Below are 19,653 nucleotides of genomic sequence, written 5' to 3' on the forward strand. Positions count from 1 at the left end.
CATTTTTGTTAAACTGCTACGCAAATTGCTAATATGACACATTGCAGTGCCTGATTTCAGGAGCAGCTTGTAAGATAATTTAACACTCACTATCATAAGATTTCAAATTATAATTGTCTCACATTTGTATGGTTTGGCCTGTTTGATTATGAAAATATTGTACAGCTTGTCTGTAATACAAGTCCACTTGTTTGCAGCGATTGGATAAATAAGGCTGTATGTTTTCTCAAGAGTGAACTGTCGGAAGTCTCTGATAGACTTTGAACTTTGAACTTTAAACAGCCTGCTCATCTCACTTCATAGAGCTCGGTCCGAAATACAGCTGTCTGGTTTGTCAGAGCTACACCTAACCAAATTTAGAAAGGCCAACTGTAACATTTAACAGAGATTTAAAAAATGCATGCAAAATATGTTTTTTGTTGTTGTTGTTTTTGTAGATTCATAGGATAGGCATTTCAATTTGTGTTTGACTCCAGCTACATATGAGGTTTATTCAATGTTTCCTAATTCTAGGCGGAGACCCTTATACATCACATTTTAACATCTTGAGGAATAATGGTAAATGATGTCATGTCTGCAAATCAACTAGAGAACTTTCTCTCATCTCTCATGGAGAGGCTATTATTAAAACAATACGGCACTTGGTGTAATGTTAAGGACATTCAAATTTATGAAAAAATTATGGGCCATCAATTAGCTAACCAGCCCCTCATGACGAAAATCTTGAACAGAATATTATACTTCAGATGTTGAAGTGAACTCCAAGTCGTCATCCACAAGGATACCATTATGTGACACTGTTGTGAAACCCTGCAAAACCAAGCTGCTCAGCTGAATGCTGTCAGGATACTGAGCGCAGGAGTGCTTGCCCTCTCCTTTCCTTTCAAGCTGGTCTAAGTTTCTTCACCAACTGCTGTGTCAAGTGGTGTCTTCTCTTTTGGAGAATGATGTTGCTGAATTTGTGTTACACACAATTTGATTTTATTATGTGTGTGTATGTGTGTGTGTGTGTGTGTGTGTGTGTGTGTGTGTGTGTGTGTGTGTGTGTGTGTGTGTTTGTGTGTGTGTGTGTGTATGTATGTACGTGAACAGGGGCATTGTTAGGCCTATTTTGGGGGTACTTTAGCCTACCCAAAAGTAGCATCTAGCCCATCCAAAAAAATGTGCTTCACTATCAAAACTATTTGTTCGTCTAAGATGTCAGTTATTATTGTGGTTCAAAAAACCATCCATTGCATTTCAAATAATACAGGATAGGCACAAGGAACCTGCTCAGCAAGGAGCATGAACTCTTAATGCTATAGTTAACTCTGCTTAGAATTGATAGCATACCCTAACTGCATCCCTCCGTGTCATCACAAAGCTTTGTGACCTCTCTGTCAGCTAAAATGGTAAGTACTTTAAGTAAAAATGCTTACATGAAGTAAAAAAAAATGTTCAGTGCATCCAGTCGGCTCTCCTTTTGGTTGTCTTTTATTAAAGTGTAAGTGCACCCTAAAAAAATCTGTAAAATGAATGATATTACTGAATTGTGATGAAACTGTGAAAATGTCCATTTTTGTAAAAAAGAAACAGCATTGTATGAGTTGAAAATGACTCAACACACCATCTACTGTTTAAAATCATCCTGAACCTTGCAATGCTGACGTAGAGCCAACCATTTGATACATCTCTACGTCATGATATTCATAGACTCTCAGTCTAGTAAATGCTCAGCCCCTCCCCACCCCCCTCTCAGCCCCTTGCCTGCTTCTAAGAATTTTTCAAAATTAAATTATGCATGGAGTTACACTTACACTTTAAGCTATGGCTAAAAGTGTTACCCTGCATGATTTGTTTAATGTAGACTACAGTTTATAGGATTCGTATAAGTGAAAGAAGTAGCTAAGAATAATGCTACATTGCTATGGTTAATTTGCCTTCTTGTATCTTCAGTATTTCTGATAACTCAGGTCATTGACATTGGGAATGGCAGTGGTTTATTTTTAGTTTGTTGTTTTATCATCAGTTTGTCAGCAAATCCTTTCTTGCTCGGATATTCCTCTTCATCTGAGGTGGCAAGAATAAATAGAATATAAATAGGCCCATATGCATACAATAAGTGAAACTGTTATTTAATTAAGCACCTGATGACAGCTGACAGGTAGCATTTATGTCAGTAGATCCTATCAATGCAAACCTTAGAGAGATCTGCTAAGCACCAACCTGACCAAGACCAAGAAGCCGTTTGTTTAACCAGTTGTATGTGTAATGCTTGTTACTCTAAAAATAAATTATGATAAACAGACTCTGAGACCACCCCACCCCCGTAATGGCTTAGCCATACCATAATTGTCTAGTGACGTCCCTGTATGTGATCAGGATATTGAAGTGTTCATCATCAGCATGGGTAAGCTACTGGAGAAAATATCTTTTCTGTGGCCCACTGCCCGGTCCAGGTGAAATGGTCCCCCCTGATGGATTGGATGGATTACTTCCTACAGCCTTTGGATGAGAGACTGTGCCAGTTCGCTCACTCTGCTCCTGAAGGAAATGGAAATTGGGATACCAGAGGATTTGCCAGAGGAATTAACTGAAGTGATGTTACATCTTGGCAGACTTGACTGGAGCAAGTTTGCATGGATCGTTGGTGGAGCCACTGTGGTGGTTCAAAGGTATAGAAAAAGGATGTAGATAAATGTTTTAAATAACACCTTTCACAGCGACCTATAAACTAAAAAAAGAACTAATAATTCTAAATAGAACTAAAAAAGAACTACCATGTCATAATTCTTCCCACCATTCAAACCTTCCCACCAGGTGTTTTAAATGATAGATGATTTAACTTGTGAGAAACTCAACCAGACAGTCTGTGTTTTTTAAATTGTATTTTAGTTTTAAACCAGACTACAAGTAGATTCTCAATTGGAGATGAATGTGATTCCAATTTGTTTAACTTTAGTAGGTTGAAGAACATTACATTAACTGGCCGCTGTCTAGACGTGGGTATTTTTGGACAGTCACTGTCCAGCCATGGTTTATGGGGTTAATAGTTCAAAACACTTGAGTTGGTCCACTGAAACCCTTTGTGTTGCTCTCTCAGTGACTCAAACCCAACATAACTCAATGTCTACATCCAGCTCTTAAACTGCCACATGTATCACTGCCACACTGTCACAGGTCAAGGGATAAGACAAAAGAAAGCGATGCTTGAGCCAGTAAGTAGAATACAAACGAAGCTTCTTTGATTAGTTGATTGAAAGGAAAATGGATTAATACAGGGTAAATATCAACAACTACATGACAAAAAGATCAGGGAGTAGTCTGGCTTCAAATAGTGGAGTGTGCCATACAATACCAATACTCAAGAACGTGCACAAGGCCGGACTGAAGTTGCCCATGAGCAACAGCCCATTTGGCCTATTTGCACCGGAATAGGCTGCGGAACCGCAACTATAGTTAGTCCACTTTTGCTATGGAATTAGATTCCGCACAAATCGTTGAATGAATATTGTCAGTCCAGAATGTATTTTCCACGGACATACTTTCCATAGATGTCTCTCCGTATGGTGTTTTCCCATTCTGTAGCATTGGGGCTGATGGTGAACATGGTGTTTGTCAGAGGAGAGGGTCAAAAGAACGATTGCCTCCCCCGCTGTGGTGAATCCTAGTGTGGTGCTGAGTCGACGCGGGGGCAACAGGGCACTGCTTGGCACGGGCATCTCCGGTCGCAAGCTCTCCCACCGAGGCACGCCTCGTAATCTCAATGACCCCCTGTTGGTGAGCCTCCATAACGTTCAAATTACTGACCATAATCAATTAAATAAAATGACTGACCATAATCAGTTAAATACATTTTGGAAGGATCAGGACTCAAATCCAGGTCTCCTGCTTGGACCTCAGCAGTGTTAACCACTGTGCCACCAATGCCATAGTGCCCATGTGTGCCTTCTATTAGCTCTTAATACAGATCTGTGATCCCAGAATGGCAGCGTTTTGCCTGGCACAAGCTTAAAATGATTGTCTCTAAAAAGTAGACAAAAGACATTTGTCATTTTTTACTTTACGTAAAAGGCTATACAATATCAACTTATAATCATCTGAGTTCAAAGAGTTTATGTTTAAAGTTTGAATATTGTGGTTTGCACTTTCTTGGTTTCAAAAACGTTTCCTCAAAGTTTGAATGCTTTGCATAGCTTCTACTGTCTATAATAAGCAGTTGCCATAAAGGACTATTGTGCCATGTTGAAACGGTGTGATCCATAATTGGACCCCATGCAGGTACATGCTGATGGGTGCTTTTGTCAGGTTAGAGCAACAGCCCCTCAGAATGTCTGTACATGTCCCCGTTTCAGCTCATGTGCCCAGAAATGCTGTGCCCTTAAAGTCACACCAGTGGGCAGCTAGTGCCAATCAGTAGCCGCCTGCCAACTGGACCATCCTGTAAAGTAGGGGTTCTCAATCATGGAACCCCCTTGCTTTGCATGTTGAGTATCTTTCCCTGTTGTCTTCCGCTTTGGACTAATCCGTGGAACTCTTGATTTGACGGAAACACCTGATATAGCCAGGCAAGGGCATTTTAATCACGCCAGTGTGCTGGGAACAGATGTAGATTTAAGATTTGAATCACGGAGAGGCCCCTGGAGCAGGATTGAGAATCCATGCTATAAAGGGACGGGAAATGTAAGATAAATTTGAATTATCAAATGTATCAAATGAAGTATATCAAATGAAAAAATCAGTCAGAGACAGCAAGTTAAATTCACGTGGAAAATGTAAAGCCAGACGAGAGAGCAGAGGGCTGTGACAAAGGGCAGCGAAAAGAGAAATCATAAGTGGTCAGTCTGTGGGGCAGATAAGAGAAGGTTTTCAGACGATAAAGATGTGTCAGCAGATGAAAAGCAGAAGTTCTGTAAATGGAAAATACCACAAGAATCATGTAGTGGACGAGACAATGTATTTCACAAAACAACACAACACAACAGACTGTGAAATACTGTCTCGTCCACTCTGCACACTCTGCCCTCTCGTCTGGCTTTACATTTTCCACGTGAATTTAACTTGCTGTCTCTGACTGATTTTTTTCATTTGATATACTTCATTTGATAATTCAAATTGATCTTACAGGACACACACACACACACACACACACACACACACACACACACACACACACACACACACAAATGCAAACAGAATGCCAGCAAAATAAAATTGTGGATATATATCACATGTGCCTAAACTATAAATGACAATTAGCTGCTACAGTGAGTGGTTGAGTTTTATCCCTTTGATGAAATGTCGGAGTTAAAATGGGTATCTCTTAACACCAGCCAAAAAATGCCAACCATACCCATATTCCACAAATAAAGTGGTGTGCCACTGATGTGGTTTTGGCTGCCAGCTATGCTATGCCTTCTGGCGTTCTCATGAACAGCATACTGTTGGCGCGCCATAATGCAGTTTTGTTCACTTCGGGGCAAATGCTGGTCAAGACCTGCCTGTGTGAAATTGGCTCAGAAGGCAGATATTTTACCACCCTCCTCAACTACACACACACACACACAGACACACACACACACACATAGACACACACACACACACACACATACACACACACACACACACAGATCGGCACACCAGCACCCAATACCACCCTTTGATCGTTGGAATTAGTTTGCCTAATTTGAAGATTGGAAATTGGAAATCCTTTCTGCCTTTCTGTGTTCAAAACAAGCATGAATTCTCCATTTGTTCTTGCTTTGACACTGTCCATTTTATTGAAATCAAACATGGCATCAGCTCAAGCCAGTCAACAGCCATCATCAGTCATGCTTGGACATCAGCTGATCACTCATCTTATTATTGATATCTATCTGATTCAGCCACATATCTGGCCAGTCTTTTTAAATTACATTTAGTCATTTAGCAGACACTTTTATCCAAAGCGACGTACAAAGGAGAGAACAATCAAGCTACCAGCAATAGAGACCTAGTGTAACAATAAATACTATTTTACATAAGACATACAAAAACAAATATCACCACCATATCAAGTACCATTGTGTAGTTGCCTTTCAAGTGCCACATGGTCACAAGCTGCTTGAAGCAGCACCTGTCTATACAGTGCATTCAGAGAGCATGGAGAGCCCTTCACTTTTCCATATTTTATAATGTTGCCATCTTATACTAAAATTGTTTCAATTCATTCCCCCCCCTGTAGTCTGAGAATACAGCAATTACTAATCACATGTTACAAATATTGGCATCCCAAGAAATCTGAATTAAGGAGAAGTAAATTCAGTATAATCCCATGTATACTTAAATAGTTTCAAGTTTCCTGAAGTGTTCAGGAAATGTTAAGCAGCCATCAATGATTTCATGTTTCACTGGGGGTATAAAAATAAGGTGACAGAGAGCCCAAATCCCTTAGTCATCGATTACCATGGGAAAGATTCAAGATTCAACACTATAATCATACATCCCTTCATTCTGGTTCCGCTCTCATCATGTCTGCCCTGACAGCCTTATGTCAGAGCGCATGTCGTGAGTAGAGTTTGTCTGTTCATCGCAGACTGTCCTAAGGACAAACGTTCTTATAGTCATGATTAATAAAGTGTTGAAGTACAGTGTTGCACTTGACATTGCTGCACTGATTAAAGGGCCCTGTACAGTCCCAGGGATACTAACTGATTTCCAATTGTGCATGCATAATTGAACTTCATTTTTCATCTGTTGTTAATTGTTGGAGTGGCTGGTGGAGAATTGGTATTCAAACCCAGCGGTGTAGTGAGATATTACACCATCTAACACCCGATTGAAACCACTTCAACTATGCCTTCATCCTACGCAAGAACACAGTGTTCTATAAATTATACTGGTACCTCTGAGGAGCTTCTAATTGATGTGATCTGAGTGTTTGCCACCTTTTATAGCTGCAGTGTTAAAAGACACAGGAAATGAGGGTCAGTGTTGCCTGGATCTAGTGCCTGCAAAATGAGTGGATGGGTACCCTGGGAACTATGTAGACCACACAGGACTACTATTACGGAAGTGAGAAAGGAAATAGTGTGATTATCAGTCCCCCCGAAGGCAATATAATATTGTGCAATGAGCTTATGAGCTAATCTTCTGGTTATTGTCCATAAATGGCTCTAAGGACGTCACAGGATTCCTCATTTGGCTAAAGGGATCCCTGCTGACAGTGAAGCATATGGAGATAAATTAATCTAAATTTCTCTTTTTTCTTTGTGTTAGAGGAAGTATGTGTGTGTTGGAGCTCTAGCAGCCGAGGGGAAAAGGCTGTGTAATCATAAAATATGTCCCAGCTCTCTCTGTTGTTTTTGTTTTGTTTTTATTGCATTGCAACTTTGGTAATGGGTGGAAGTGACCTTCAGTAAATCAGATGACGAACAGCAAATTCAGGGGAAATATTTTTTCCATCTCCAGATGGATCAGATAGGACCTCTTCACTGAAGAAAAAAATCTTCTCAAATCAGTGCCAAACACTGCACTAGACTGCCATGTTAAACACATTTTGACAGACATATTTCATTATTGTTCTCCATCAGATAAGACTTTGCTACATGCACTAGTATCCACTAACCACAAAAACTCTTCTACTGGTCCCAATGGTACAAAGCAAAAAGCTGGAATTCCAGGGTTGTGTGGAAGCAGGACATACAGTAATTTCATGTTTTCACAATATTGACTTGAAATGCCCTTGTCTTTATTATTCTAGCCTAAGTAGTCCTTCGCCTGTCAGTCATACAACCACAAAGAATGAGACGTACAGAATTCACCGACATGCAGGTTTTTTTCCTCATTGCTTGACATGAACAAATCAGTAGATATTTGTAGATATTTGAGTACTGTAACTGCTCTAGCACAGTATCTTATTTCATAAATGCATAAACGTTTCATTATCATATATCTAGTATTTCATGGAAGCATAATCCCATCTGGTATTCCGGTATGAGTGTACCCTTTTGTAGCAGAACTATACAAAAAAATCCCAAAATACTGTCCTCAGAGTACAATTTCAGCAGAATTTTAGCCTTCCATCACTTGATAGTTAAATATGATGACAATACCCAATCAGATCATGGGCGCGATTTATTGTGCAGCAAAACATTTCTTAAGGCCAGATCATAAAACAATCAGTGGTTACCATGAATATATCGATAGGTTTGGCTCTTATTCAGGTGAAGTCAGGTGACTCAGTTCCCTCTGGATATAAAACGGGTCTATTACTCCAACTCGAGATGTGATCTGATATCCATTATCTATCCCCATGAGCCAAAGACGCTCCTGTGCAATGCCAAACATTACCCCAGAGGATCGGAGTTAGAGTTTGTCTCTGAACCAGGAAACCTTAGGAAAATACTCTGTAACCAGATCCCTTTCTGCCTCGTGTGTCTTAAACACACACACACATACACACACACACACACACGCTCACACACACGCATACACACACATGTTCAGGCTGTGTTTTTTCTTTGTGGTGACACAACAAATCTGTAACAGACTAAACTCTGGGCATCCTTGATGCCAGAGGTGCAATCGAATCAGGGAGTCTATAGAGGAAAGAATGCTCACTCCCCTAGATATTTGCTTGGGCAATCTTGGGTAAACCCAGATTCATTTATCCAGTACCTCAGTGAGGTACAGAACATGAGGCCTGGAACATTTTAGCATCCATCATCGCGGCTGCACAAAAGGTTCTTTAGTTTCACTGTAATCAATTTGTTTATCGTACGAAAACCCAATTTGTTGCCTAAAGTTATTCCTTTGGCAGAATCTTTTCTGGGCTTTTTTAAAGGGGGGAAACCCAACAATAGCAACCCCCCCACCCCCCTTTACTGGTTCTTACTGATTCTGGTGTCAGTTGCAAATAAATCAGTACCAGAAGACAAATCCCCTTTCTACAATAGGTGCCCCCTGTAGGCTAACCAGACCCAGTCCAGTAGAGTTCCGGGCCTGCTCCAAGGACTTTTTTCCAGATCTGATTTATGACAAAGGAGGGAACAACATGGCGACCAAATGGACTGTTACCTTTGTGTTGATAGAAAGCTTTCATCGTAAAAAATTCTCTGCATAGAAAGATTGCAGCAATACACCAAGCCTTAGACCAGAAGATTAAGAGCGAGGAAGTCTCTGAGTATGTTTAGAGAGGCCTTGCTAAATGAAGCTGAAGCAAAGAATGCAAAAATGCTTGCTAACTTTTTTTTTTCTCACAGATATCTAAGACTAAAATTGATGTCAGACTACATGAAGATTTATCTCTGACTCCTGACATTGTAATGGAAAACCAAAAATTCAAACTTGGATCATTTAAGCCAATAATGAAGTCTGAATCTGAATTTACAAAGATAAGTAACTTGAAAAGCAATAGCTTTAAAATCACTACATATATAAAGTAGTAGTCTTAATGCTAAGTGGCACTAATCGCTATTTAAGGAAACGGTGCTCATAGCTTTTGAGTAATTGCAAGAATGGATCATTTTTCATGCTGCTGTCCAGTGTATCACCATGGTGATTTGAGTCGGACGTGAGTACTTCAATACCCCTTAAACAAGCGCTTTGGATCACCCAGCATGCTTGCATCCAGATCCCCAACATGTTGTTTTCAAGTGTATGCTGTTTGGCAGGAATGCAGAGGATGCAGCAGACACTATGGAATACCCTGGCGGCACACTGAACACGAGAAGATAAGCTAACGCCACCCCATCCCCTTTCAGGAAAACAAAACATGTAGCACGTCTGCATGTACATTCTCCATTGGTCTGTAGCTTCCAGACATATCATGCCAGTCCAATTAATGAATTACCAGTCAAAACATAGTCTAAAACACTCAAAGACATTCAGTTTTTTGGGGCCTTGCCCAATCCCCCTCCATAAAATGAAGGGGGGGAAATGTCATTTAATGAGCCCAGAGACAAAGCCTGAATTCTACCAGCAATCTCAAATAATGACGTTCCTTTAATTCAATTGGCTGATTTAATTTTCCGTCATCCTGAGGGATGGTAGCAGTCAAATGCAGGTCACATTTTCAGTTGGTAGGAGACCCCTTCGTATCCCCTCACTCTTCGCTAGCTACTCAGACCAACGGTGCATGCTGTCGACAGCTGTGAAAACTTGGATGTACGCCATTTTGACTGTTTGCAGAACAAGGTCTGGATTCAAAGCACTACTGAAGTAAAACAACAAGGGTTTGGGTTCAAAAGATGTTTTGAGTGAACTTGGAGAAACAACATCTAAACTCTGAATTTTTGTGACGTGTAACATAGTTTTGATATAACACATTTTTATTGAAGAGGAACCTTTACAGGAGTTAGTCAGAATCTTACAGCTATCTCTCGGCCAACTTTTCTCTGATTATAACCCTTGCTCTATTAATTAGAAGGGCATCAAATCCACATTTAGTACACCCTGCTTGAAGAACTATCTTGGTAGTAAATTAGATCCTCAGTACACTGTGCATATAAAAATGCTTGTGGAGAAATAATTATTGCCTGTCTCTTTACACAAATTACACATGGATCATTTGTGATTATTTGCTTTGCTGAACACAAAAGGTGAAATGATTGGCATTGACATTTTGCTTGCTTGTGTCATTATTATATTCACATCCTCGAGAGAGAAAAGGATGAGGCAAAAGGTGTATTCTACAAATAGCTGCAATTCATAGAATGCCATTCCAGTTCAGTGCCATTAGGGATGAATAGGTTGTCTAAATCAAGTAGGGTTCTTAAATGGAAGAATGCTGTTTGAAAATGAAATGTTTCCTAATAAAGAGTCAGACACTGTTCTACGAGGTGCAAGTGAAACTTGGTCGCCGTTCACTTTGATCTACTTGAGTCTGTGGGGAGACATCAAAGGCAGGAAACCAACTATTAGAAAGAAGGTTATGTACTGTCATCCACTAATCGTTGACAGGCATGTCCAGAGTCTTTAATCAAAACTCCTGTCTCACACATGTAGCCAATGATGTTAACACTCTCGCAGTCTGGGTGAATTGGCAAAATGAATGGCCACTGGTGACGGATATGTCATGGTCAGTGTGTTGGTGATGGCTTTCATTATGATAGTACAAAAACAGGGATGTAGGGAATAACATATGAAGCTCATGGCAGCTACTGAGAGTGCAGGACAAACAAGCAATTCTTAAATGTTGCCTTGGGTTCCTTCATCATATTTCGGTATTCTGTCTTGCGGAAATCATGAAAACCCGCCTCAACTGAAGCTTTAGTCAATATAATCACTTAAGGCCACAGAATTTGTCCTCTGTCTGACAATACTGTATATTATCACTGAGCTACAGTTCAGTAATATGTCAACAACACAATTAGTAATTACACAAAGTGTGTGTTTGTTTGAGACCATATCACCAAAATGGAAGTCCTGCAGATGCTTGTTGTGGAATCAAATGTATTGTAACACTTTCATTGGGCTGGTCACGTCTCGTGGATGAAAGCAACACTAATGCCCAGAACAGTCATCTATCATGGGCCATCAAACGCTTCAAAGATCAGTTCAAACAAAAACCTGTGTGCTCTACGGACTGACCCCTGTGACCTGGAAGCAGACTGGGCTGCAGACAAAAGCAGCTGGAGGATCCATGTCAGTCCCAGCCTCAGAGACAACATCAGGCACCAAACTGCTATGAAGGAAAGGATGGAGATGATTTTGCAATCCGAGATCACAGATTTCTAAATCGTGCGCATGGATTTGCAAATTACTTCTTTCTTTAGAAAACAAGGAATGGAGCATTTCGACAGCTACTGCATCTGCCAAGTCAAGTCCAATTTATTCGAATAGACAGGTAGAAGACAATTCTGAGTTTCTAACTCCTGCAGGAAAGGCCTTGATTGATGACGTGTCCTGTATCAAATGCATCTTCGGACAAAACCCGCGCCTGAGGCTGGCAGCCAAGTATTCTTCTTCTATTCTTCTTTCTGTTGAACCTTTTTTTTCCGTCTAATTTTTTTAATCTTTTTTTGCTTCTATGTTTTCTGTTTCAGATGCTGGATCCTTTGACTCAAAAGGAGATGAGGGCAGACAGTCTGAGAGATGACCGGTGAGGTGTGGACGCCAGACTGGAGCAAATGAGTGAATTTGTGAACTAAGAGTGGATTACAAAATAAACTTTTTTTTTTTTTTTTTCCCCCACTGATATAAAGTTGTCCATGGTCATTTATGTAGGCTACAATGTAATGTAAAATTGGCTGATAGATTAGGCCTGTCTATTTCATAACATGTATCCTGACTGTAGATAAAGCAGGATTTGAATTCCACAATATTTTGCAGTAATTTGCTGTGGTTTAAAAATCGTTTTAGATACCATTGAAATCCCCTTGATTTTTTTGGTACGATTTCAATATTGTTTCTAACCAGGGGTGAAAAAGTGAAGATTCAAAAAGTGAGATTTACATTCATTCAAAGAAATTAAGGTTGACAGTGGGATGATTTAACATAAAATTTCAATGATTGTTTGCTATATGGGCGTCGAAATGCTGAGAGTATAAATGTACACATCACTCTTTTTTTCTCAGCGAACCTTATAGCTACGCCTCAGTGAGACAATCATCTAAAATGTCTTCAGTTTACAAGTCCTTGAGGCTTTCTGTTTAATCATGGATTTCCGCTGTTCCACTGATACACTTCGTCCTAAAGTGCCATTGCGTGGGAGTGGCATTAGGACCACGCGCGCCGACTGAGGCACGGAAAACGAAAACGAGAGAGTTGAGCAGCGCACGTCAGAAGAGCCACTGGGATGCAGCATCAGCATCACTATGACTAAAGGCAAGGAGAAGTAAAGCCCGCAACCCCGCCGAGGACGCAGCCGTGGCCGGGAACTTGATGGTGTAGATAAGACGGAGTCAACTTATTTCCATTACTTCCATTTTGTCTTTCTTCTTCTGCGGACAATTATCAAAGGTGGCAAAAGAGCAAATTGTTCGTTAGTTGAAGGATCCTTTCCGAAGGAACCATGGATTACGGCGGAGGACAAACTCTGATAAAAGTATTTCTGTACATACTGATGGCGGGTAAGTCTATGCGCACACAACCTGCACACCAAGAGCTTGGGACACGTCAGTCAGCCAGTTTTGCAGTTGGACTGGTGGGAAATTAAACTTTCGTGATGGAATAGCCTAGCCAAACAAAATGTGGTATTGGAATCAGTTATTTTCTTTCAAAGCAGACCATTAGTGTAGTTAACATGCAAGTACATTTGAAGTAATTCTGTTTAATGGTCAGATTTCATTCAACTCGCTCTCCCCCCTTGAACCGTGGTGCAGATTCCTTGATGTATGTAGGCTAGCTGTTGGGAATTATTTTAACACACAGGGCGCGGACTGGCTCCTGAGGAAAACTTACATGCTGCACAAGAACGTCACCACTGCTTGGCTTGGCTCTTTGCTTAGCCCTCTATCTCGACACCATCTAACGACACCCCGCCTCAGTTATGTATCGTGGGCGTAGGTGTCCGTTCAGGTGTCTATATGACTGTAGACTAAAGATTTCACACTGCCGCTCTAATACCGTCACATTTGCCTCCTTTATCCCGTTTTTCACTCTTGAGTTTACGCCTGTAGACATTAAGCAAGCATATAAGCTTGTTTTGCACATCAAAGTGAGCATCAGTGAGCCCGGGACAAAGACTTTAACAAGTAGTTTCTGAAGTGGTTACAGTATTTTCTATTTAGACTTATCTAACACAATGAACAATACAATGAAAATAGCTTCGATTTAAATGTGTGGTCTCAGTACACTGTAGTACTCAGTACAACTGTCAGAGTTATCTTAAACGAAACAATGAAAGAAAACGACATGGTATGTCCTGACAAAATATTATGTACCTTTGATTTGAGCATTGTCTACATCTGTTTTTTTGTAGATACTATTACAGTCAGTAACACGTATTGTATATTCATGGACTGGTTTGCTGCTGAAGGGTTCCGCTTTTCTAAAAGGATTCTAGTATATTATAAATAGGAGTATACTTCGAATGACTCCTGCATGAACTTGAGGGAATGCACTTTGAATTCTGCATTTTCACAGCTTATTTTTATGTGGAAGTTTTATGTGTGGTTTGTTGTCCAGTTTGGAACATTTTTCATATTATTCCAACATTCCAATATTCCAATATTAGTCTTGATGCAGTCTTGTAAAAAAATAACGAGGTCTGTTGTGATATGGTACAGATAAATATATATTGTTAGGAGGCTTTGGACAAAGCATGAATTGCCATTAGTTGAGACAACAAAGTGGTATACGTGGTTTATTAATAGGTTGATATATGCAAAGCTATTGGTGGAATCAAGTATTAGATGGACTAGGATTGTAAAACAGTGTTGGAACATTGCAAACAAGGTTGGATGTATTTGTTATGCCATGGTTTTAAAAGAGATTTTCTTTCTTTCTTCCTTCTGCTCTGACTGACTGTAGTGTTTAATGCATGTTTATTGCTTGTTCACTGGACCAGAAAAACCCAAGAAATCTACAGGACAGCACAATAACAGAACTGTTTCCATCTAGATAACTAAAATATGTTTTTCATAAACTTCTGGCTCAGTAGATGAAACCATTTGATCTCAACCTCAAAGTATTCAGGACAAGCATTGGACAGTATTTACAAAGTTGAGTTGCAACTAATTTATTGCATTTCAAAAGCCTATCACATCAAAAGGATTTTAAAAACAGACAAACAGTAGAAAAGGAAGCCACATAAACTCATGATAGTGAGTGAGTAACAGTGTAAGTTCTAGTGGACAGCAAGCAGAAGCAGAACACAGTTAGTGCTCATATTTTCTTTCAGATAAATTAATCAAAAACAGAAATAAGAAGTCCTACAAAAAAGTAGAATGTGTTCAATCTTGTTTTTAAAGGCGTTTTTAACCAAAGACATCACACTAGTTCTGTAAACATGCTGCCACAATACTGTAATTCTTTGATGACAGAATCATGAATTAGATGTAATAAATCTGAACAGCAACATGCTGTTTTGTGACATTCTGGTTTCTAACAGCTTGTTATTGTCTTGTCATGAGCTCAGAAACTCCAGTGAGAGTGTTCCAAATTGGTCCAGAAACATGGTAATGACAGCACAATTCCTTGGGCTCGGGAGGAAATGCAGATGAAAATCACTTAATCCAAGATTGGGAGTGGGAGGCGTTGAGGGTAAACACATAATTTGGAGCAGGTTTCAAAAAAGAAAAAAAAGAAAAGGGACCCAGGCTAAGACCTTGATAGATACTGCTGCTGCTCTACGGCAAGTGATTGGAGTCATTTAGCACTGAATTACTAGATAAATAATTCACAGTCCTGTTAGGGATTTTTCAAATGTGGGTAAAACACACACAAATTTGGTGTATTCAAGACTGTTCACGTAGCTCTGTCTGTCATTATATGTTGAGCTTTTGCACAGTGTAGATGTGTAGATAGTTTGATCAAACTGGTTTGGTTTGAACCAAAGTGTTTTGAGATCTATATGTTTTTTATTTGGGAGAGTTGCTAAGCGCTCTCTCATTCCACGTTCTTCCTCCTCAGCAGATGTCCTCTAGATCAGAGAGGCAGCCAGTGACTGTAAGTGGACGGAACTGCTAAATTATGGTCACATTCACACAAGTCATTCACATGGAATCAATCTGCAGCTCTCCCAGCAATACTGTTTGTAATCGGAAACATAATGGCTTTGACTGTCATGAGTTGCAAACAATCTAGCATTCATTCAATTTGTATAGTTCTGAAGATGATTGCGGTACCATCTCCGTCCTTGGTCTTTTGTTTTGTATGTTGAACCCAGAATTATTTTTATACCTGTGGCATTGTTATACTCCAATCATCTTCTTCGCTTCTAACCAATGCTTTTATTATTATTCAACACACACAAGACAAAGCAGCCAGATAAGCCTGCATACTCTTCTGGCTCAGTAGATGAAACCATTTGAACCAGATGAAACCACATTACTCATAAATAGCAATAGACATTACTAAGGAGAATATCATGGAGTCATAGGAGTAAACAGGTATGGTGAATAGAAAATCATTTGGACCTGATGTTGCCTGGAACCTGGAAGGAAGAAAAGTTTTCAATTCAGTACAATTCACTCTTTAAGATATCAAAACAAATAACTTAAACAAGGTTAAGTAAAACTGGCCAAATCAAATCAATCCAACATTTGAATTGATTTAAACTTACATATGTTTTAATTTAGTGTGCCAATTTGTGAGGCCTATAAAAGTAATCGAACAGATTTAAGTTAGCACCATTCTTATTTAAATACCCAGGAACTTTGCCATCACCTGTTGTGGCTCTTATTGCTAATATGGTACACTCGCAAAAGATTCCACATGGAACCTTTAACGCTTCCTTCTTTTGATAAAACACATAAGGCATCCCAAATAGTTCCAGATATAACTTTTTTAAAGGGCAATGTGCTGCACTAAGAACATGGGCATGTTCACATACCGATACAATGTATGCTCTAGTTCGACTGTTAGTCGCTTTGGATTAAATCACCTCCTGGGAGGCTGTAGAAGGCACATTAGCTGCCTTTTAGCCAAGTGAAACACATTACAGGGAGAGAATCAGACTGACAGGAAGAGGGGGAAATGCTCACCCCTCTGTCCAAAGCAGAGTGTAAACAAGGGTACACAAGGGGTTCTGGCTGGATGCAGTTCAGGTCCTGTGGCAGGGGAGACAGTGAGCAGATCTCTGGCGATGGCTCGTGGTCTGGAAATTTTGAGCTCGTCCTGTCAACGCTAGCAGTACAGGCGCTGAAATGCAGTGGAAATGAAGTGGTTTGGTGTGCAAGGGGCGACCCAGATGAGTGTGTTTGTGAGGAAAGATAACATGTTGCAGGGTACATTTTCCAAGCGAAACTTCCATAAAATATGGCAAATGTGCGGGAAACAGTGGTCTGGGGTCTCATATGTATCAGAAGTCATGCGAAAAGTGAAACATTTTTTTTTTCTTTTTCCGTTTAGAAACTGTAGAAAAAAAAAACATTTTGGGATTTGAGAAAAACCTTTGGACAGCTTTTTTTCATTTCTAACTGACTTTCAAGATGCAAGATTTAGGTCTGTAAATGTGTTGCATCATAGTGCATAACAGACTTTGCCAGAGTGTCTGGGTGGGGTGGAAAGTCATTTGCTTGGTAGGCAAAATAACAGTTTGCTGTATGGGGCGACAGTGGTACAGTAGGTAGAGAAGTCGTTTAGTAATCAGAAGATTGCTAGTTCGATTCCCTGTCAAAGCGTCCTTGAGCAAGACACTGAACCCCTAATTGCTCCTGATGTGCAGTGTGCCATCAGTGTAAATGTAAAATGTGTATACATTGTAAGTCGCACATATGTAAGTCGCTTTGGATAAAAGCGTCTGCTAAATGTAGACAAATGTGGGTTCCTTTAACCAGCCTCGCAAGCTACGTAGCTAACCAGCTTAATCAGTGTTAATCAGTTTGCCTAGCTGTGTAGGCTCACAAGCGCTCAAAATGTCATGTTGAATAGACACAATTTTTTACACTCCAGTTTAAACAGAATTACAAAAGTCTAGCAAAGTAATTATTTAGTTAACTACCAACCTCAGTTGTGAACCGAGTAATTTTTGAAAAGAGTGAAAGGAAACTGAGTTTCATACTCTTTGGACTTCCTATGCCTGGCTTGATGGTCATCTACAAGTGGCCTTTGTTACTATGGACACCAAGTGATTGACAAATAGATCAGAATCAGCAGCCCGCTTATTTAGTGCATAGAGAATGAACAGCTAAATCTTCCAGTGAAACTTTTACCGATATTTCTGGTCCTCCACCAAAATAGATACGGGCTCAGTGTACTGAATCAGTACCAGTGCTTAGGCACGTCAGAGAGCTTGATCTGAGAGCTTTGAATTTGATTGACAGCTAGGAGTGTGATGTCAGTAGCACATACTTTGGAGCCAGGTCATCCAGCATCCAAAGCAGATCTCAAATAACTCCATCAGTCAAATGGCTGTGAACAAGTATTTATCTCCAACGCACATGGATACTGCTCAAATCTGCTCGACTTAACTCCAAGCTCCCTCTGTCAAGATCTCTCTCCATAATAGCCTTTCTTCCAACTCTGTCTAACTTTGTCTCTCCCTCTATCTGTCCATCTTCTTTCTTTCTTTCTCTCTCTTTTCATTTTATTCTTACCCTGGCACATAAACAGGGACAGGAGTCAGGAACAGGAGTCATTCATAATGTATATTTATAATAGACATTTATAATAGTCATTCATAACTAGCATTTGCCTCTCACCAAAGTCAGGCACACTTGAAATTCCTCTGCTTACATTATGCAGTCTAAGTGTTTCTTTGTTTACAGAGTGCGGTAGGTAAGAGCCTCTTGAGTGCCATTATCCAGCTTCTGGAACGATCTCTTGGAACGTTCATTTGATTATTCTAGCTGTTCCCATTATGATGATGTAGGCGCAGCAGAAATCATCTGAGGCATGAGACAGTGGAGAATATGGTCACAAGGCTTTAATTTGATGTTATCAATAACAGCTATAATCTAATGACTGATTTGGATGACAATCCTGTCATAACTGACATGAAGCATTGAGATGAAGGTAATTTGGGAGACTAATGCACACACGAATCTCCAGTCTACGAATACTAATATTGACCTTGTTTGACATACTCTATATTTACATATTTGTCATAGCTCAAACATTCTGCGACATGCTGTTAAATTCATCCTTACCTTCAGGGAAGGTGACATTTAGGGATTTGTGGCACTAGCGTGGTGGAAAAGTGGTAGGAATCGTCTGCTTCGTGCACTAAGTATGAATACTGATACATCACTGGTCTAAAGTTTTGAACCTGTTTGTCATTCCATGATATACCTGTGTTTTTCATTTCATTATGGATGACATTTGTGTGTGCTTGAAAAAACGAATTTAATTTGGTTGTCAGTCAGAGGGTCCATATCTGATCAACATACATTGCATGTGCTGTCTATTTAATAATTTGTCTCAGCTTGCTAATGAATTCACTAATTTGATTACCTCTCAGACTTCAATTCACCTTTCCAGCGCTCACCTAATGGGACTTGCATAACCATTCATTAACTCACATACTAATTTGATTCTCAGACAATTGCATGCCATAGGCCGATTGCCAAGGCTAAAAAGAAAGCAAAACACTTGAGATGGCAGACAAGTGAAATATCCATCTCTGCCCCATCGGGCGTCCGAAGAGAATAGGCACACTTGTAAACTAATCATGTAAATGTTGTCACAAGGGATATTTCGCTACGGTGCATTTAGAAGTCCTCTTCAGATTAATGAAGCTGTAAGACCCTCTGTGCCACTCTCTGCAATCACTTCAGTTCCTTAATGACGGCTGATGGCGGTGGGGGTGGGTGATAATGCAGTAGGACGGTGGTCAGACAACAGGCCGACAAGAACAGCCAGACTGTTGCAGGAAAAAGCAGTTTGAGCTGAGCTTCGTCCATAACAGTTTATAATGAGTGAGTCGGTACCCCATTAAGAAATTGAGTTATTTTGTCAGAAATAATGTGAAATTTAAGTTTTCCAGCCTGAACTGAGTCGAAGCGGGTTTAAAAAGTTTCACCGTTCTGAAAATGAACATGACTAATTAATCATAATATTTTCTATGAAGGGTGAGAACTAAGTTTTAAC

General features: G+C 40.0%; 1 protein-coding gene across 2 annotated transcripts in view; it reads left to right on the plus strand.

Moving 5' to 3' along the window:
* The first annotated feature begins 12,476 nt into the window (after positions 1-12,476).
* Positions 12,477-19,653, plus strand: part of ltk (leukocyte receptor tyrosine kinase) — a 59,028-nt gene continuing 51,851 nt past the window's right edge. For both annotated transcript variants that reach the window (XM_031580513.2, XM_031580514.2), the window contains exon 1: positions 12,477-13,031. In XM_031580513.2, coding sequence (XP_031436373.1) covers positions 12,974-13,031 — 58 coding nt within the window. In that variant the 5' untranslated portion in view covers positions 12,477-12,973. The remainder of the gene's footprint in view (positions 13,032-19,653) is intronic.

This window comes from Clupea harengus, chromosome 14 (genome assembly GCF_900700415.2).
Source record: "Clupea harengus chromosome 14, Ch_v2.0.2, whole genome shotgun sequence".
Lineage (NCBI taxonomy): Eukaryota > Metazoa > Chordata > Actinopteri > Clupeiformes > Clupeidae > Clupea > Clupea harengus.